The sequence below is a fragment of the Uloborus diversus genome, chromosome 3 (genome assembly GCF_026930045.1).
Source record: "Uloborus diversus isolate 005 chromosome 3, Udiv.v.3.1, whole genome shotgun sequence".
NCBI lineage: Eukaryota > Metazoa > Arthropoda > Arachnida > Araneae > Uloboridae > Uloborus > Uloborus diversus.
This window is the reverse complement of record NC_072733.1, coordinates 154,991,456-155,013,987: the sequence shown is the minus strand read 5'-3', so window position 1 is coordinate 155,013,987 and position 22,532 is coordinate 154,991,456. Positions and strand designations below refer to the sequence as shown.

At 29.9% G+C, this 22,532-nt stretch overlaps 1 protein-coding gene across 1 annotated transcript in view; it reads right to left on the bottom strand.

Annotated features, from left to right (window-relative positions):
* Positions 1 to 5,252: 5,252 nt before the first annotated feature.
* Positions 5,253 to 22,532, bottom strand: part of LOC129218243 (EH domain-containing protein 1-like) — a 35,226-nt gene continuing 17,946 nt past the window's right edge. The window contains 2 exon segments of the mRNA XM_054852468.1: positions 5,253 to 6,975; positions 6,977 to 7,293. Of these exon segments, the coding sequence (XP_054708443.1) occupies positions 6,606 to 6,975; positions 6,977 to 7,293 (687 nt within the window). The 3' untranslated portion in view covers positions 5,253 to 6,605.

Here is a 22,532-nt window from a genome sequence, read left to right as displayed (position 1 = left end):
TTTTCTATTATGCATTTTTTTAAATTTCAGAAAATTATTGTTAAATTGAAAAATTAAATTTGAACTTGTTCGTAGTGCTTCATAAAAGATTAAACAATCAAATTATTCAATATTACGTGTGCATCAGATCAAGTAGTATATGTATTCAGTTATTAACTTGGTGTAAATATTGAGTTTGTTTATTGTAGTTGCGTTTTAAGAACCTCGTTCTTTTCATGCTATTTCTTTTTTCAGCAAAATTTATGTCAGTCTTATAGTTTTTACGAAAAATGCAAACTTTTCTATTCATAAATTTTAAATAGGTATAAAAATATTCCTAATATGATTTAATATTGAAATTTATCTGTTACCTTTTTTGTTTAATTTGATGACTAAAATATGTCTACGTGCAATTTTCCCACTTTAATTGCGTTATTTGTTGACGGTATCATAGTTTTATTCTTAATTTTAATGATAAAACATAATTTAATGTTTTTTAACTATGTTTAATGTATCTAAATCTATACATTATTACAATATTACTGAAATCTTAGTTATATGTTCAATCTAAAAAAATCATTTGGTTATTAAACAGTCTCTTTGTTTCTCTTCCTTTTTTTTCTTTCTTTATTTATTTCATTTTATTCTTTTTTTTGGTTGTTCTTTGTCTTCCATCATACAGCAGTCAAAAAAGGAAGAACATAACTACACCCTATACAGATTGTACGTATTACGATCCAAAAGTTCGGGGGACAAGCTGTATAAAACCTTACCCAGAATAGTTCACATAACCGAAGCACATCCACCTTCAAAAGGTCACCATGAGGGGTCACTATGTCAGTGTTGCCAGATGGTCAAATCCAGATTTCCCCAATTCCCTTCCAACGTTTCCCCCAAAAAGCGATGTTTTCTATCAAAATTCCCCAAATTTAAAAAATATTTTTCCACTAATATTTTCATAAAAAGAATCGACTTCCTCTGATGTTTTTGTCTCTTGAAAAAATGCCCCCCCCCCCCCAATTAGCCAAATTTTCTTACAATATTCCCCAACTTCTTTTTCTTCCCATTTTTGCTTTTTTTTTTGTCTTTATCTTTTTTTATCTTTACTAATAATAAAGCTGAAAGTCTCTCTCTCCGGATCTCTCCCTCTCTCTCTGTCAGGATCTCTGTGTGACGCGCATAGCACCTAGACCGTTCGACTGATTTTCATGAAATTTGGCAAAGAATCAGTTTTTAGCATGTGGGTGCGCACCTTTAAGCGATTTTTCGAAAATTCGATTTTGTTCTTTTTCTATTCCAATTTTAAAAACATTTTCCCGAGCAAAATTATCATAAGATGGAAGACTAAATTACCAAGTTATCATAATATGGAACCGTAACGTGGGCAAGCCAATTGGCGAGAAATTCACCATGCATTATTTGTAAATATACAGGGGAACCAAAATACCTTTTAATTTTTCTACTACGGGCAAAGCCGTGCAGGTGCCACTAGTCATAAATACAAGCGCCTGACCGAAAGATAAGAAATAACCAAATATTTTTTTTCTACTCGCAATTAATACTCTGCTTCTGTAAATTTTAACTATGATTTTTGTATATATTTATCCAAGAATATTCTTCATCACACTTATTTTTGCCCGTTTCACGTATCAACTAGAAACTTACGCAGAACTATTAATGCGAATTCCGTACATAATATTCCACATAATACGAAATGCGAATTCCCTAAAGTTGAACAAAACTTAACCAACGCTGTTTGATACAAACAATGTAACTACCAGATGTCAAGACGCAAATTGAATTACAAATTTTCCCGAGGTTTTTTTCCCCCAAGTTTTCCCCAAGAAAATTTTTTCCCCCAAAGAATTCCCCTCAAAACCCATTTCCTCAAAATTTCCCCAGAGAGCACCAGATTTCTCCAAAATGGGAAAATGTCCCCCAATCTGGCTTCCAGCGTTCATATAACTTTTGGAAACACTCATGGAAGTCATTTTTCGCTACCTTCTGTGATGAAGCTTTATCTTCTCCTGACGGAAGAAAGCGGCGTCCATGCAAATCTTTTTTGGTGGGAACAGGTAAAAGTCATACGGAGCTAAGTCCGACGAAACGTTATGTTATTTGTTTGTCATATCAGAGTATTGACAAACCAAACCGTGCATCCTCAACATGAAAGTCGCCTTCTTCCTCACGATGAAGTTAAAGCCTTACAGGAACTTGCGAAAATGGCTGCCAGTGCTTCTAAAAGCTATACGAACGTTGGCAGAAGTACATAGTCGTTCAAGGTGACAATTTTGTAGATAGATGTGCTTCGGTAATGTGAACTATTCAGGGTAAGGTTTTATACAGCTTGCCTCAAAACTTTTAGATCATACTACGTACGTATGAGTTTCCAACTTACTATTTCATAACATTTTTGAGTGACGTAAGTTTACGCGGATGAAGACATCACAAGTGAGTTTGCGATAATTAACTAAGGAGGAGTTCAAAATGGAAATTTCGGTCATCTATATGTTCTTAGGTACATATGCATGTACAGATGTGCCGAAAAAACTTGTGAAGTTTAAATTGAGTGATCGTAAAGTATAAATTTAGGTCGAAATCTGATAAATATATTTTGTGATTACACTTCTTTATTCGTCGAAAGAAAGTAAAGTGAAATGAATCAATGATCCTTTAAACATGACAATCTTATCAATTTATTTCTGTTCGATTTTTTTTTTTTTTTTTTTTTTTTTTTTGCCATCGGCCAACAACATCGGCCATCGGCCATTTGGAGGAAAACAATCGGCCATCGGCCATCTTTGAACAATCGGCCAACAATCGGCATCGGCCCATCGGCCAAAAAATGCCATCGGTCGAGCCCTAGCAGATTTGACTGAAACTTTCACCGTTTGTTATTTTTGGTACTGGGAATGTTTATAGACCAGTTCGAAAAAAATCCGATTAATAGTTCCTTTTTTATTCCAATTTAAGTCACAATCCATTGGATAAATACAAATAAAATTATCGGCTGCAGAAATTAATTCGCATGAAAGATCTCATTGATAAGAAGTTAGCTGTTGCCATTTTTCTTGAGTTTGAACAAATAAATTCTTTCTTTATTGTTTTATGGCTTTTCATGCAACGGGGGGATTTCAAACTTTTTCTATTTGATATTTTTAGCGATTGATTGACCTTGCAAACTGCGTGAGTACAAAATTTGAGTATAGTCACGGCTTCACTTGATACCTGGACCGATTATTATGAAAATTGCTATATATATGTATTTTTCCACGGAGAAGGTGCATAATATGCTCATTGAAGCCACTCGCCACCAGGTGGCACTGCAGAGTAGCAACTTCTGCCCCGTTCAACCGATTGTCATGAAAATCAGTATAATGATGTATTTTTTTGTTGGCGTAGCAACGCGCGTCGGGTACAGCTAGTAAATAAATATAAGTAAGTTTTTAAAAATTTACCTGTTTTCATCCCTCTGAGAACAATAGAACTAAAAATGAAGTTTTTTTTTTCTTTTGATGCTGTAATGGCTAACAAAACATTCTAATTCCATCAACTAGTGTTATGTGCCCTCAAGTAGCAGTTAGAGGAATTTTGATAGGTTAGTGAGGGATGACGTATGAAGGTAAGTACAACATTAAATGAAATTAAAGTTAATAATTTTAATAATAAATTATAATAATGATATACTATTATAGTCCCTAATTGAACGTAAAATCCAATTATTAAAATACAAATAATACATTCATGTTTCAAAAATAATTTTAAAAGTTGAAAACTTGTGTAGGGACAGTATGAGGGAGTGACGACTGATTAGTTTAAATTACAGAATTAACTAATTTATAAATATCAAATCATACTACCAAAACAGTTTTTAAACATCATATAATGCATGCCTGTTAAATTTATTTTTAAAATGAAGATAAACTAATACGATACAAGCTTGGGACATTGATTTGGCCTATTTCGAGAGAATCACCGTTATACCTGTATGGTTTAATAGCGATTAACTGGATTATATTATTATATTTCACGTTTTCACTTTTCTTTTGCATCTTAGTCACTTTGTCCACTTTCCGCTGCATAAAACCGTGTTTTTTTTTTTAATGTTACTACTGATTGGTCACAGTAATTTAAATTCAGCAAACTGTAGTGTTACATAGAAGAAATTTTCAATACTGGAAAATTGCTTTAATCAACAACTAAGACTTAGCCCCTCCTTCTTTCCTGAACAATTTTATACATTTTTACTGTCTTTTTACCAATTCTTTTAGCATGCTTTTTTTTTTAATTTATACTGCAACTATTATTTCATAAGTGCGCTATAACACATTAAAAATGAATGTCTTGGTTGTTTTTTTTTTTCTTCGTTTTTAAATTTCGATCGCTGTTGAACTGTGATGTTGCAATTCTAATTCATGGAAAAAGCTAATTCTTAGAAATTGCACTTTTATAGCTTTGATTTTTAACTATTATTAATATATATTTTTTGACATAAATTGGAATGCACTAGTTTGACCAGTTAGGGTCACAATCGCTTAGTTATGAGCATGCTAAAAACTAGTATTGGGCACCACTAGCCGAATTTAATTATTTTAAGGAAATACACAAAAAGTATTCAACAATATTAAAACTTTCTTGCTAGGGGGCGGCATTTCAGCATTTCATTGGGGGGGGGGGGCAAGTTTCTTACATGAATTACCTTAGTATGGAACAAAACACATATTGGCTAACAGGAAGTAATCATAAAATGGATTAAATGTTGATAAAAATTTGTGTTTGAAAACAATTTAAATTTTTATGTTTACTATTAGTTTAATTTTTTTTTTTTTTTTTTGAAAAGTTTTAATGCATACTTCATTGCTATCGTTGAAGTTTTTATGCATGATTTTTGAAATCAGGAAGAACAGGAAATCTTGTGACTGATCCATCAATGCAAAAGAGCATGACATATGCTCTTTTACGAGTACAGTTAAAGGGAAAAGTTTTTTTTTTTCTTTTTTGCCCCTCGTGCTTCGAAAATAATTCTCTAACCTCCTGAGACACAAAAATTATCTTTCTCTACCAGCTGAACTGATTGGAGCAATTAAAAAAATAGTCACAGTGTCCTCTTTTAAATGTAAAATAGAAATGGCAATCCGATTTAAAATAGTGAATAAACATTTCTGTTCTCAAATATTACAGTATTCAGCCTACATTTACATCGAAGCCATTGTAGCTGTAATAAAACAAGGACACAGTAAAGAAAAATAAGAAAACAAATTTGCCTTTTTACTTTATTATTTAATATAGACAAATACATAAAATAAATAGTACAAATATGCATCTTTGACATCAATTTTGGCAAACATCAAAAAAAGGTGTAGAAAAATATTCTGAAACATATTGAATTATATATACATATAATTCAAAAATCAAGAGACAATGGGTAACTTTGAAATGTATACTTTTAGGTTAAGCAACAGCAAATGAGATTCTTGATGAAAAAAAAAAACTTAATTTTAAAAATCAAAAATAATACTGCATTATAAAAAAAATTACTGCTCTGCATATCACAATGTCTTTATTTGATTACACACAGGAACTTTGAATATCATCAAACATCGGTATCTTTTCTCTCACAACGGACATAAAAATTGTAAAAAATGTCAAGCAGGTTTCACATATACATATTGAACCTAAACATTTTTCATATAAAAATAAAAACTCCTTTTTTTATTAAATATAATTGTGCTAAAATTTTAATTTGTAAGAAGAAGCTTGTCTGAGAAATTAGGCACTGGTGTTATGACAAGACTTTATGTACAACAACTATGGCAAATGTTTTAACATTAAAAGCTACATAGCCTTTTCCATTATTACTACTTTCATAATAAAAGCAATAATTAAAATAATTCTTAACAGTATAAAAGTTTTACTCACAAAATATTTAATAAATACGGTAGTTTAAGTATTTAATGACTGAAAATTATGTATTTTGCATTAAATATACATTAAAAGTTTTAACATTCAAATAATAGTAACTCATTAATGTTATTAAAAAACAAAATGACTAAAATGAAAGACTGAAAAGACTAAACATTTTTAATGAAAAGCTTTATCAAGTTTCAACCTAGTACTTATAATGTTATAGGATGCAGAAATGTTTATATGAAGGAAATGAATGCATTGCCAAATTTTGAGACCTCAATCCAGTTTTACTGCACAAAATTAGAAATGTCAATACTTTTGTAAAGAATCAAAACTTCTTTTACATTCAATAATGTAGAAACAAAAAAAAAGTAAACAAAGGCAAGCATACATCAAATAATGAATATGGCAACATGATACAGTGTAAAAAGAAAGCAGTATTATCTACATGGAATTCAGTGTCCAGGCCTGATAACAAATGTACTACACATCTACCTTCTTTCAGAGAAGTTAATTTTCAACTTTATATTTTCAGCCTGTTGAGCTTGTAAAAATCACCAGTTGTTTCAATCAAAAAAAAAAAAAAAAGAAAGAAAGAAACAAATATACATATATATATATATATATTTTTTAAAAATTGCATCCTTCACAACATAAATAAATGTGATCTCAAAGTGTTTATAAAAAGCACCAGGATAAATAGCAATTATCCTTCAAAATCACTTTTTTGAGGGTGGAATCAAGTGCTCGGGTAGTTCATGTGGAATATCATGTCCTTCTAATTTGATGTTGATAAGATGCATTGCTAGTGCAAATTCATCCATGTCTAGTTGACCATCTTTATCTATATCAGACAGCTTCCAAATTTTGCCCAAAACAGTGTTTGGCAGCTTAGACTTCACCATTTCAGACTTGGCAGCAGCACCAGTGACCTTACCATCAACAGGATTCAAACGGTTGAAAATTGCATCAAACTTGAATCTATCTTTCTCAACTACCCAATCTGTTTGCAATGAGCCAGCATCAGCACCTTCACCTCTCCCATGGCCAAAAGGATTATTGATTAAGGTATTTAGGGCACCGCCCCTGAACAGGAGCAGTATCAATATTATGTTCTTCTTGTTCTTTCGGAATCATTGACATGATTTTGGCAATATCTTCTCTTAACATGCTATCTACAGCTTCTAAAAGTTTTGGCCTTAAAGTGTTAAATTTATCAAAATCTTGTTGCAACAATTTCTCTTGCATTAATTTCATGTCTGGAAAATCCCCTGGAGGGATCTGATGTTCCTTCTGTAAGTCTGCATATATATTGCCTAACTTTTTAACAAGCTCTTTCTTTTTGTGATCCTTGCCAAACATTGCAGGCATTTGGTTTTTTAAGGCACTTATAATGTAAGCATGGACCTAAAAATTGAAGAAAACATTAAAATTATGAACATTTAAAAACATAAAATATATACATATAAACCACATTGACACATGAATAATATTTTTCTCCCCTTAGTGTCAATACTATTCATTTAAAAGTATGGTTTATCAAATATATATATATATATATATATATATATATATATATATATATATATATATATATATATATATATATATATATATATATATATATATATATATATATAGGTAAATCCAATCGCATACTATTTAAACCTTGAAAACAGACATTCTGATTTTTTTTTAAAAGGATATTTACATTGTAAAAATCTTAGGCGAAAGTGGTGCAGTGAATCAACTGCATTGTATAAATTGGTGCTCATTATCAGAGGTGGAAATTTCTCTGATACACAAAATGCCATCTCCAGATATTTTGCTCAAAACTGACAAATTTCTACCTATCCAGGATTGAAAATGTGTGCATAACACGGCAAAAGATTGTTGATAACGAGGGTAATTACATCACTGGTTAATAATAAAAACTTTCAAAAATTTGTTTTGTTTGAAAAGAAGATACTACTTTTCAGTCATCCTAATATTTCAAGAATTACTTCACTAAAAACAAAAAAAACTTTTGTAATGTGATGTAAAACCAATTAAATTACAATGCATATGATTTAAAACAGGTTTAATATAGATAACATAGTAGTACACAATAGAGGAGAGGGGGGCACATATGGACAGGGAAACTTATGGCTCAATATGCTCTAACTTAAAATGTGAAAAAAAATATATTTCAATAGTAGCACTCTGAACCATTTCCCAAGAAAATTTGAAGAAATTTGGGGTAAATGTCAATTACACAGTTTTGAAACTAAAAAGTAATTTATGCTGGATTTGTTCGAATGCTAATTAATATTTTTATATTAGACTAGACTCTAGCCTGACCATCTTAGATCTTTTAGACAGTCTTTCTTTGAGACTTTTTTTTTTTTTTTTTTTGCAGTGCATTCTATCCTACGTAATTGCTCAACCTCCACCTCCAAACCTTATGAGTATGGGGAGGGAGGTTAAAATAATACATTGAACTGAAAAAACAATGCAACATATTATAATATAAACTAGTAATATAAAAATATGCATATACATTCCAATAAAATAATTATTTATACAAAAAAAAAGCTGGGGAAAATAAATTTTTCTAAATTTGTGGCATTTTCTATGCTACAGTTAATGTTAAATTAAGGGGGTCTTTGAGCACCCTCTTAAAATTTGAGTAAGAAGCCAAAACTTTTACATCATAATACTATTTGTAAGGGGGTGTCCTGGACTCTAGCTGAAAAAAAAGTTTTTTTTTGAACCACCCTACCCCCCCCCCCCTTCCCTCTTTTATAAAAACCCTGCTTTTTTTAGAGTGGTTTAAACCAAAAAAATCTGTCTGGCTTCTTTTGGCTACATTAAAAGCAGACAGTCCTGTTTCTAGTATTTCCCTCTTCCTTTAAACAAGTACTTCCAAAACCCTAAAAATACTAAACTGCCATTTTTGCTACTATGCTGCCTGAAGTAAAGGTATTACAGTGACCAGTTGGCTCAGTTTTTCGCGCAGAGAAAACTACTTATGAAATGTACATATTAACAACTGGGCAATTCCATGGTGTCGAACGTAAAAAATGAAGAAAAATTTCTCAGTTTTAATTCCATTTACCAAATGTAAACTGTTGCAAAATTATTAAATTTATTTACAAGATACTTACTGCATCCCACTGAATAAAAAATCATGTTAGTTTTTCAAAATAGGTCCCTAAAGCATAAATTACAAAATTTTAAAGAGTTGGTATCGGACGTAAACACAAATAGTTACTTGAAAATTATTAAAAGTCTGAATTGGCCAACATTTTAATTTTAAAAACAGCTTAATTCTAAAGTATACTTATGATTGAAGCATATTTCAGTTTTCAAATGATATTATAAAGAATAAAATTATTTACAAAATATTTTTAGCTTAGTGTCGGACGTAAATTGTTCATATTGGGCACAAACTCTTGCTCTTAAACGTAAATATATAACAATGATTATAGTTATAAATATGTAAATTATAGGTTACATATACGGAAACAAAATTTAGCAATTAAATTCAAAAGTAGGGTTGATTTGGGGGAAGTGGGTCACCCCCAAAACTGAAATATGTATATGGTTTTTATACTTTTTTTATATTGATCATGTCATGGTTCATCACAGTAATTAGTTTTGCATATATTTGGGTTACGTGGAAAATTTTTTTCCAGGTCAGAGAACTTAGTCAAAAAAAAAAAAAATCTGAAAAAAATTTTTTGGCGAGTTTAAGCAACATTTTTCAAAAAAGTGTTTCCCGGTTAGCATTTATTATTTTTTTAATGATCATTAAACATTCATGTACAGTTTAACTTAAAGTGCATACTGCAATCAGAATTTTTGAGTAAAATATTATTAATAACTTTTAGAGGAGGAGCTCCACTTAACCCGTAAAATTTCGCTATAAGAGGTCAACACACTAAGAGGTAAGTGGTTCCCCCATAACAGTGAGGATTTGAAAATCAAAAGCAACTCTGTTGAAATATTTGTATTAGTAAAGTACAAAATAACTATGATGATTTGGTAGGAATTGATATTTCAGCTACAAAAATTGCTAAAGCTGGTGATAAGTTATTTGGGAAACTTATGTCAAAGAAATCCATTAAGATTTATGTAGGACTGATGTTGATAATGGTTCTTCCTTTGCCACTTTATATAGACACAGTCATTTAGTGTTTCCAGTTTCTTATAGTTGTGGCTAATTTGCCAAAATTGATCTTAATCAACTGTGTTACATTCATTCAACACATCTTTATATACACGAATTGTTTTCATAAAGGCTATTTCTTACCTAATTCAACCCTATATGTATACAGTAAATTCACTCAATCTAAGTTCAAGTTGTTTTTTACACATGTTTTGCTTTAACTTTGAAATTAAAGGCAAAAATAGGAGAAACACAGTTGAAAACATAATGTTGTTTAAAAGGAATATAACAGTGTCGAACGTAAATGGTGTCGGACATAAAAAGTATTTTTACGTCCGCCACCTAGATTTTAATAAAAAATATTGTTACAAAATTAAAATAGGTGACATCAATGAGATCGAAAATCTTGCTTTGTACCCAAAAATACATGTATGTAGCTTTAAAATTATTGGCTCAGCATAATTAATTGCACATTTTGGTGTCGGATGTAAAACACTTAATGTACCCCAGAAGAATTCTTTTAGAAATCAAAATGAATTATATTTTGACACATTTTTGCAACATCACCTGCACTACATTGTATCTTTAAATGGTTATTCATCTCAATTCATAATATTAGTACGTATTTTTTGGAAAAAAACAGAACTTCTTTGAGAGTCACAAAATATGGTTTGAAAATACGCAAGATGCTGATCTTAGTTTAACCTCCTGTAACTTATTTATAACTGAAGTCATCAAATTTTAGACAGGCATTTCAAAATATACAACTCTTTACCTTTAAAATGATACCTTAGTTGTTTGGAAATTTTAATTTTGAAAATTTGATCATCTGGTCGACTTTGGAATTGCCCAACTGTAGATCTATATCATTTCAACCAGGTTTGGGTTTTTTTGCAAAATTTTTTCAAAAATACCTTTTTGCCGGGACAGTGGAAAAAAACCATGGCAAAAATGGAAAAAAACCGGCAAAAATGGAAAAAACAGCAAAATCCTAATTGCAAATAAAGTAGCATCATATTGTTAATCAAGAAATAGTGACAATATAATATAAATAATGCACTTTAATATTTTAGTTATGTCTCTCCATATTACTTCTAATTTATAATGTGAAAAATAAATAAAAAACAAATGTGGGGATTGCAAAACTTAAGATTTTAAATGTTTGCTAAAACAATTTTTCCAGAATGAGCCAATTTCTTCAATGCTAAAACAAAGAATGTTTACTTAAGCTTAGTAAATTAATAAAAAGTTTGAATTCTAATTATATATATATACACATATTTAATTAATCACTTTTTTTTATCCCACTAAGATTTTTAAGCTATTTAATTCAATCTAAATTAAAATTCTAAATTAAATTCAACCTAATGATATTTCAATCTAAAGAAATATGTATTTTGCTTTTTTAATTACTTTTATTTCTTTTATTTTATAGTTGCATCTTGATTAAGTATAATTTATATAGATATTTAGTATTCTGTAAAAAATGCTATAATAAACAAGCTAATTAGATTTTCATTGTAAGTTAATTATTTGTCTTAGATGTTGCAAACTGAAATTTTATGTTAGTTTAAAAATTTAAAAGTAAAAATGCTCCATAACATTAAAAGCAAGTTAAACCTTAAATTTTTTTAAACTATAAAAATTAAATTAAAATTTTTTTCAAAATCTTTTCATGCTTTTACTTTTGTATAAAGGGAAAAAAAAAACTGTCCGTAAGTTGTTAACATAAAATCTATTTTTGCCACTTTGGCAAAAACTAGCAAAAACCTATTTTTGCCGGGCGGTAAAAACCGTGGTTTTTTCCATGGTTTTTTCCGCCCCCCGGCAAAAACTTGCCAACCCTGATTTCAACAGAATTTAAATTCATTCAACAATATGGACTCTTTGGTTTTCTAATATACATTGTGTTCTGCTTTAGCCTGCAAGACCTCTATTTTTACAACCGTAAGTCCTAGACGCATATTTTCAATTGCAAAAATGTTCAAAATCGGATGCAGAGTTAAGATATTGAATGTTTAAAGTAAAAATAAAAATGAGTCAAAAAATAAGAAATTTAACTTTTTATGCGGGCCCTAGGTTCCCTAACTTATATTTAGGGAAATAATCTCCGTTGAAAAATATTACTATCACAAAAACTTGACATTTGTACGACCTAAACTCAAGGAGATATTCAAATTTTTAGTTTTAAGGGACCATACAGAAGACAAGTTTGAAACTTAACACCCTTTCAGAGAAATGAATGGTTTAAAACAAAGTACTTATATTATTCATTACTATTACAGAATAAATCCAAATGTTATGCCACAATACTCAAAAACGCACTACAAAACCTTGAATTAGTTGAAAACCCACTCTATGGACACACATATAATTTCAAACCCTTGTTAACCGTTGCATTTCCCATCAAAAGGTGTTATTGACGGCGAGTGTAAAATAGTGTAAGTCACAAAACAAGGCGTTTCATATCTATCTGGGTGAATATTGGTCGTACTAATGTCAAACTTTTTGTGTTGGAATTTTTTTTCAATGCAGATTATCTCCTTAAACATAAGTTAAGGGATCCAGAACCCGTACAAAAAGTTAAAACTTTGCATTTTTTTACTCTTTTTTTTTTTTTTTTTTTTTGCTTCAAACTTTCAACATCTTAACTCTGCATTTGATTTTGAACATTTTCGCAATCAAAAGTAGTACGCATCTAGGACTAATGGTTGTGAAAATAGGGGTCTTGCAGGTTAAAACGGAACACCCTGTACATACAAAACTTTATTTTTTCTACACACGCTTTTCACTTTTCTTCAAAAAATGAGAACAGTTTTGGTGACATAAATAAAAAAGGGTAAAAGTGCATTGTTATTTAGAATCTAAACTAAATGATAGGTATGACAGCAGCAGTGTCATGTGACTTTTGAATACTTTGACAAAAATGTATTTATAATCATTTAAGTTCTATTTCAGAAGACTAATATCCTAATATAGAGCAAAAGTTAGGTTTCTTAATTTTTGTACTGTACTACATTGTTGTTTAACAACTACCAAACTTTTATTCTTGTTTCATGAAATTTGTTAATGCAGTAGTAATTGCATAAAGGACATAAAGAATAATTTTCATTTTGATTAAATTACAATTAAAAAAACAAACAAAAAAAAACTCTTAAAAAAGCCGGCTTTTTCCTAAAAAAAATGCATTCTTTTAGAAAGCTGGTTTGAACCAAAAAAAGCCAGCTGACCTTTTTTCATCCAGCTAAAATTCGACAGCCCTGTTTCATTTACTTTAATGTGTTTATATTGATCTTTAAACTTTACGATTTTTCATTCTAAACACAAAACAACTTAAGGGGTCACAGTACCTCAAAAATGACCGAAAGATCAAAAACAATTTTGCTTTTTTCAAAGCTAAAAATTATTTCTAAAACAGGGGAAAGTTTCATCGCTTTAGTTCAAATATTTAAAAAGTTATGAGTAGGTCATGCTTGCTATGTGTTCCAATGCAAAAGAAAAACTTTAAATTGCTTTTTCTCCATATTTTTTTTTTTCCATTTCATATCATGAGAATCCCTAAGGATTTTTTTCTATTAAAGATACAGCTTTAAAGTAATACTTTTTGTTGTCAGGATAATGTATTTAACAAAACTGTGCATTGGCTAAACGTTTTATAAAAAAACTCAAACGTTTAGAGCGTATTATACCTATAATCGTAATTTTTTTAAAAAAATTACGATTTTTTACATAACCACAGAAAGATTTTAATAAATATATAAGCAAATGAATGCACAGATTTTTAGAGACGGGTATTGTAATCGTTTAGCAAAACACTTTTTTTAAATAAAAGTTTTTAAGAAATTTTAAAATAGTTAAAAATTAAAAACTTTCTAAATTTCTTTAATTTTTAAAAAAAGTGGTATTTTTTTAAAAAATTGAAAGTAAATTATTGATTGCGAAGTAAGTGTGCATGTTATGGTTTCAAAGAAAAACAAACTAGAAAAAAATGTCTTGAAGGTACTGTGACCCCTTTAAGGTAGTTAAGTATTGGATAAATTTATCATTAAAATTGCAATAGAAGTTGTTTTCGTAATGCAAATCAACATACCCAGGGCCAGAGACACATTAGTCCACTTCAGACATTTGTTAAAAAAGTAATTTTTAAAAAAAGCTAATGAATTAAACACTTTCAAGAAAATCTAAAATAATGAGAAATGTTAATTGAAACTTGTGGTAGGAAAAAAACTACTTATTTCTTAAAATAAAATTGTTTTTTTAATAAATAGTGTTTAAACCAAATAAACCTAGTTTAAACAAAAAAAATAAAACATTTTTTTAACAAACCCAGGTGTTTTTATTAAGATTGCGAGGAAAAAAAACTCCTTTCTTAAAGTAAGTTCTTTTAGTTCACAACAATTGGGAATTTTTTCATTTTTTGTCAAAAAGAAAAAAATTATCACATTTTTTTCAGACCAAGAGGGTTGGGTAGGTTGGTCTACTCTTTTTGGCGCATGTTGGACCGGACCAAGCTACCCCACATAATTTAAAAACTTTTTTTTCCTCTGAAACCTCAATAATTATAACAGTACTCAAAGTGTTTGTATATCATACATTCATTTCAAGTTACACGTGTTTCAAAATAACAGTAATAAAAAATTAGGGCAAAAAAAAAACAAATAAATATTTTATAATTATTTAACAACAATTATATTTAATTAATTTTATCAAAAGACTTATTTCATATCTGCACTTTTTTACTATTTTTACTTTTAAAGATGCTTCTAAATTTTTGAAGACAATTGTTTTCTAAGAGTAAAATATGCAATACATGCTATAATACATGCTTCCTGTATTAAACAATTTTTTTTTTTTTTTGCTAAACAAGCATTCTACATAGGAACAAAATGAAATAAATAATTGATTAGAGGAATAAAAATGTATACTTTTACTTAAGATTATCTGATTTCATTTTTTATATTTGATTTTAGAACACGAAGTTATGCTAACTTACAGCTGTCAATTTAATTGTTCCTTTTCTTATAAATATATGGTATTAGTATAACAGGATCATTTTCTTTTTAGAGTTCTTTCATGAAATGCTATGAAGAAAACAAGAACTCCCCCCCCCCCTAGCAAAAAATTGATGTAAATTTGCATAAAAGTAATCCTTCCAAAACCCAGTCCAATAAAAGTACTACTTACAAAGCTTTGGAAGTAGCACTTTTATATATATTCCCAGTTATCATTAACACGTCTTTAGTTAACTTTAATCCGCATTTTGTCTCATGAATATTCAATACTTGATTTTAAAAAAAAATTGTGTTCTAATGGTGAATGCTTATTGCTGTTTTTAATTAATCATTTATATCAATTAAAATCAATTTAATATAATATATTGATCCTTAAACTTTAGAATTTTCACTCTACACACAAAAGAGAGCAAGGTAGTAACAATGTTTGATAGTATTTATCACTAAAATTATGACAAATGTTGTTTGAGTTACGTGGTCCAACGTGCCCCATTCGTGGGGCACGTTGGTCCCCTTTACAAGTTTCAGTTAAAAAATCAATATAAAAAAAATTAAGAATTCAACATTTTCAAAAAAAATCTTCGACATTGAGAAGTGTTTAGTGAAACTTATTGTAGAAAATCGAACTTCTCATTAAATTTTTTGATGAGATAAAAAATGATAAATAAATAAGCAGATCTAGGTATCCCACCTCCCCTTAGTTTTTTTTAATGTCATTGTATAATACTTTGTAATTTGGACAAGAAAAACTTGATTTTTCAACACTTATTTGTGGAATTTTCTTGTGTAGCATGTTATGGAAAAAAGCACAGCTTCAAAAAGATTTAAAGCAGAACAAGAATGGCAGGTAAACAAAGATTTAAAAAAAAAGAAAAAGAAAAGGAAAAAAAGCAGCAGACCATATGCGAATATTACGGCAAAGTAAAAACAATAAGAAAATCAAGAAGAAAGAGACTGAGGGATCAAAAATGAGAAAGCAGGAGATGAGAATCAATTGCAGGGAAGCTAGTAAGCAAACTTAGAATAGAGTTGTAAAGCAATGTAAGTTTGCCTATCTCAACATGCCAAGTTTGTGGAAAGATTCAAAAACCATGCTCTTCCAAGTAGTCCCAGCAAAAAATGGCTCTTATATGTTATCTGGCTAAATAATAATAATAATAATAAAATAATAATAATGAAATTATGGTGGCAGAAATGAAAGTCAAGAAAGTTCCTGAAAGGAGCCTTCTTGGTGAAACAATCCTTAAAATTGAGGGGTTTTTTTTTTTTTAGATTACTGTTCTTGGTAGTTAGTGCTAGTTATCTGAGAAAAGATATTCTGCGTGATAAAAAACAACTGTGTGATTCAAAGATCCATGATAGTACTGAAACTTTTATTTTGTCTCATTTTTTTTATTCTGAACTATAACTTCTCCTACATGTTTTTTCTCATGTCAAGCTCTTGTTATTTCTAAGCCTGACTTCAGGCATAATCACGACAGAATAGTATATTTTAATGAACAAAATGGATTATAAACAACAAGAAAGCAAACGTTACTGTCCGTCTTTCACAAGAAGGAACTTTACTCCTCCCTTGTATTGTGGCATCCGATTATTCTATTTTGCTGTTTTCGGCAGAAGGTATATTCCGATCGTAGCATTTTGTTGTAAAAGTAGCGGTTTTTAAAATGTAATAACTAAAATGACAACAGACAAGTGATGTAAAGGACACTAAGACTTTTTTCACATTAAAATGCACGCCCAAAATAAGGCTGTCTGGTTGTCTCGTTTAGAAGAACGTGGATTGCATACCCCCACGTAAAATAGAACTCTGCGTTTGAGGAGGCGTTGTAAAGTGCCTTCTCATGAAAAACGGACAATACTTGAATTCCACTCCTTAATTGTCAAAAACACTGAAAAGTTATAGCAATAAAAAGGTATACTGCCGTGTAACTGCAAATTTTTCGTTTTGCATTTTTGTCATCTATTGTATATTATCTTTACTGTACAAGCTCGCTTATTTGGTTTCCGCTGAAAAAAGTCTCGAAAAAAATGTCTAATTCCAACATTTACCTGTTGTTAATATTGAATTCACCACACATTTCTTCAAATGTCTCGAAAACTTATTTCTGCAGATACTGCTGTTTACCTGCACACGACAGTATATTTTGGTATTAAAAATCATCAAACTAAAATCAAGTCTGAACCCTAGAACTTTTAAATTGATTACTTGACTTGAATCAAAGAACTTGACTTGAATGAACTTCAAAAACCTACATTATTTGAAAAGTTTAAAATGCCCAAAGTCCAATTACGGATCACGCTCTAGGAAGTGTAACTTTTGAACAAAAATATTTTTCAATTTCAAAACCTTTTGTTTCCCCTTTTTTTTCATTCTTACATGAAAGTGTTACCTACTAGAAGTAACCATAAACAATGAACCAGCTAAATTCCAATTATTATAATCATGAATAAAATAAATTAAAAAATACCTTGTTCATGGATATTTAAAAAAAAAGAAAAAAACTTTTAGTGTTTGAAAATCGGGGTCAATTTAATATCAAAGTTGTAATTTTGTTAATTGTGCAAAAAAGAATGATGAGCTATTTTAATAATTAGCATGAATCTAATATTAAGCTCTCTTAATTAAAGTATGGCTTAATTTTTAGTTATCCTTTTAGTTCCAATGTGTGTTAAAAAACAGTATAATATTAATATATTTCAAAATTAGTAAATTTGAGAATATACTGGCAATTTATAATTTTGATAGAATGCCTAAAATTGATGTATTTCCTCTCCATCAACTATTTTCACCTCAGAAATAATGACATTGACAAATGATTAAGTTAACACGAAGATGCTTAACGTAAAAAATCGGATAACAGAAAGTGACATATTGGTATGTATAGTATTATGTGCACTTTAATGAAAAACTTTAAATAACTTAACACTAAATTCTTTTATATGAAATTTTTTCTGGTCCCTCCAGTTTTGTGTTAAACGTTTTCCACTGTATTACACAAAAGTTTTATTCTTTCACCACATTCTGAAAAACCTCATGAAAATGATTATTAAACGTTCAAAACTCTTGTTATGCAAGGACACTGAGTCTCTAAATGTTACGTTTGTTACAATGGAATGACCCATATCATATTTTTTTTTGTTTACTTTTAAACTTGTACACCTACCAATCTTTGCTAGAAAAAAATCCAGTAGATATTTCATTGACCCTTTTCAGCACAACCATATGAAAGTTCTTTACTTCATATTCGCATGAAAATATTAATTGAAACACAAAACAGAAGAATAAAAGTTAAATGAATGCTTAATATACAGTTTAAACTTTTTTTTTTTTTTGATCAAACTTAAAAAACAATAAAATGATGCTAGATTTTGATGTACTTAAGTTTGAATTTTAGCAGGAAGCTTTCAAAACATGGAGTACATAGGTCTGGACCATCTCACTGAATACAATTTTTATATGAGTTTTTTTTTCACACAATTCCCTTAAAACAAAACGATTTTTCGTAAGATTCATAAAATCCAGTAGATTTTTAATAAAAATCGGGAGACCAAGAAAAATGCTCAAAATCCTGGAAACTACAAGGAAAACCAGTAGAATTGGCAGATATGAGCTTGTATTTTGATTAAAGTGCAATTCTAAAGCGTACCTACAAGGACATGCACAGGGGGGGGGGAGAAGGAGCCGGGGCTTGAAGGGGGCCCAATATTTTTTAAACTAGCCGTGAAATACAGGTGTAAATAATATGGAGGGGGACCTGGAAAAGTCATTTGTGACGGGCCCCAAAATTTTTGTGCAAGCCCCTGCGTACCTATGAAGATTTTTTTCCCCTCTAAATTAGGGAATTTCCATGAAAGATTACAAATTAAATTATGGACAGAATCGAATTTTTCAAAAAAGTCACGGTAAGGTACAGACCTCAGCTCTGTTCAAGAATTTTTTTTACAAAATTCTATGACTAATGATATAAATATAAAAAAGATGAACTAATACCGAGAAAAAAAAATGATGAAAAATACCACAAAATGCGTTTTCCAAAACAAATATAACATCCTCATTGTTGAAATTTCATACAATTTTATGCAAAATCCAGCATCTTATGAGGCCAGTAAATGAAAAAATAACAGTGGTTTGAGCATTCGATAACAAGGAAAATACAATATTTCATCCAATCCCACAGGGTGGCGACAGGAACTGGAAAAAAAAAGTTCCCTGACTTTTCCCTGATTAAGTTCATTAAATTCCCCTGATTTACGTTACCAACGATAATGGTTTCCTTTCTTTGCCCTACCTGAAAAGCATTGCATATTTCAAAAAAATGCAGTGTTTAAAACAGTTTAAGCTGTTAATTAAAAATATGTTTTGAAAAGATTCTATTTTTTTTTTTTTTTAAGTAAAAATAATATATTAAATTATTGACAGAGAAATATTGTAGGAAATCTAAAGCATATACTTTACTCCTAGGAACCAGTTACATAAGAATTCTAAGAAATTATTAAAACCACTCTTAATGACTTATCTAATCATGATAAAAAATTTAAATGGAAATTATCTTGAACTGAATTTTCAAACAGTATAATTGTTGCTTCGAGAATAACAAGTGATAACTAAAGTATAGAGGTAATGTAGTTTTACTTATAGAAATAATACTGCCGTGTGCAGGTAAACGGCAGTATCTGCAGAAATTAGTTTTCAAGATATTTGAAGAAATGTGTGGTGGATTCAGTACTTTCAGTACTCAGACTTTTTTCGCACCTCTTTTTCAGCAGAAACCAAATAAGGTAGTATGATAATAAAGATAACGTACAATAGATGACAAAAATGCAAAATGTGCAGTTACTGCCCTTTACCTGCACATGGCAGAATAAAATATTTACAGGGGCCAATCCAGGATATTTTTCTCGCTACCTATTTTTGTGAAAGTATTGCATCATTCTATTTTTGTGAAAGGTTTTTTTTTTTTTTATCAGCATTGTTTTTGTGAAATTTTAGAGGCTTCCTAATTTTTGCAACAGAAAAGTAGAACAAGTGAAATTTTAGTTTGAAAAGTGTAAATGTCATCTAGTATTATTTTTAAGAGGTTTTGTTTTTTGGGGAGGGAGGAGCTAAAAACCTAAGAAGTACCAAAAATACCATCCTAATTTCAGCTTAATGGGCTATGTACTGTGTACAATATTGGAAATTATGAGAAAAAACGGTGCCCCAAAACATGTTAAAAGATTGTGACAATATTGCATAAATACACTTTGGCGAGAAACAGCTAAAAATGAGTTAAATACCACAAAAAGGTTGCTATTTAAGTGATTGTACATATAAACCTGCTTAGAATTTTATGTTATAAGTAAATTTTGTTTTAAACAGAGAAACAAATTTTACGTTTTAAAATGCGAATTTTTGAAATTTTTGATGTTTTTGTGAAGCTACCTGATTTTATTACTTGATATTTGTGAAAGTACCTAATTCAAAACAAGATTTTTGTGAAGGTACCGAAAAACGGTAGTAAAATCAGCCTATATTGGGCCTTGATTTAGGTAAATCAAATTGAAATATTTCATTAACCAGTCATATTCAGCTATTCTCTAATCAAGAACTTAGGTTTTAATGAATGAATGCAGCATTTCAACTATTAAAAGATAGTAAAAATATATTTACTTATGTACACAACTCAATTTCAAATGCTCAACTCAATTGCAAAAACAATTATTAATTTCAAAATATATATGTATATGGTTTTAAAATAAAAAAGTTTTAAAGTCTGAAAAAAAAAACCTTCGTGTAATCTGAAGTGACAGCGAATAATACCATAGCAAAAAAACAAACTTGATTTTCAGTCAAAATTCAATTAAATTAAAAACGCCAAGTGATAACTTTTATGATTTTCTCAGCATTAATTTGAAAAACAAAGATTTTTTTTCTTGAAATTGTGATAACAGTATGCGAATTACTTCAAGACAAGCAAAGGAAAGGGAGCAAAGTCATTAATGACGGCTTCCTCTTTGCCTGTAGGGTTGTTTATTTTTACATAGCATGGAATGCATGGAAGAAAAGTTCAAGCTATGTAAAATAAACAACTTTACAGACACAGAAGCAATCTTAGGAAGCTCATCCTAAAATTGAATACTTTGACCTTGACAAAAAAGATGCACAAATATGCGGCTATGTATAATCGTATCCCATTCATTTTACTTTTTTAAAACAATTAATTAGCGTAAAATTCGTAGGAAATTAAAGTACTTCATTTTGCAAGGGGAAAATTTTTTTTTTTCTTCATTTGATCAATTTTCCCTGAATTTTGTTATTTTTCAAAATTCCCTGATATTTCCCTGATTTTTCCTTAAGTGATTAAGTTCCCTGACTTTTCCCTGATCTCCCTGACCTGTCGCCACCCTGTTCCAAATACTGAATAAAAATGAAAAGCATTTTAATCCTCAAAACTAAACAAATGAGAATAAATCATTCCAGTTACAGTATAACATACCGCCAGTGCCAGATCTACGTTTTTTCTTAATCAGGGCAAAAACTTGAAAATGCCGCCCTTACTTATCTTCAATCCATTTCATCATTAAAAAAAAAAAACAGAAATAGGGTGAATTTGCCACCCGTGGCAAATGCCTCGGCATATCCCCAGCCCCCCCCCCCCAGATCGGGCACTGCATACAGCGCAGAAAAATACAAAGCAAGAAACTACACAACACCCTAAAAATTAATAGTGGTATAAATAGACGGAGAATATGAACTTTAAAAAAATGGATTCAAAGCATTCAAAATTCTCCTGAAATGCCTGCGCCTAGGAAACTGGTCGAGGCATTTTCAAAAAAAAAAATGTTTTGATGTTGTTTGGATGAGCAAAAATTCTATTAAAATCAGTTCACGGCAGAACAAATATCTAAAACGACTAATATTAAAACAATTGAAATTATAAAGGCAAAAATGAATTCATAGAAAACTGCAAGCAGTTGAAAAGTAGTTACCAATCAAAAAATATTAAAAAGAATATCCATAAATTGCAAATTTATCATAAGTTAAAATATGGAAGGAATAAATTTTTTTTTTTTTGGAGGAGGGGGGGCGGCAACCCAGTGGTTGGTAAGGTGCCCTGCTGACTATTTGCAGGTGGCCTCAAATTTATAGACTTCGGCCTGATTTTAAGGGTTGCCCAGAGGTTGGGAACAGCTGTTCTAAGGTCATTTTAGATTAGGATTTTTTTTTTTTTTTCCCATTCAGAAAAAGTATCATCTGAATCAAATATACTAGCGTAGAACTTTCAAAAGCAATTGCACAGTTTGAGCTTGACTTCAGATACTCTAGTTTTATGCCGAAAAATAAGCAAAAAAAATTTTTAATGAACCCCTAGTAAAAAAAAATATTGGCTTTGACGATTTAAAAAATATTTTCTGCAGAGAATGCTCCATGAGAACATGAACTTGCTCCAACTATTCTTGTTTTTCCAACTCTGCCCCCCTCTCTTGCTGCTCAGAAGAAT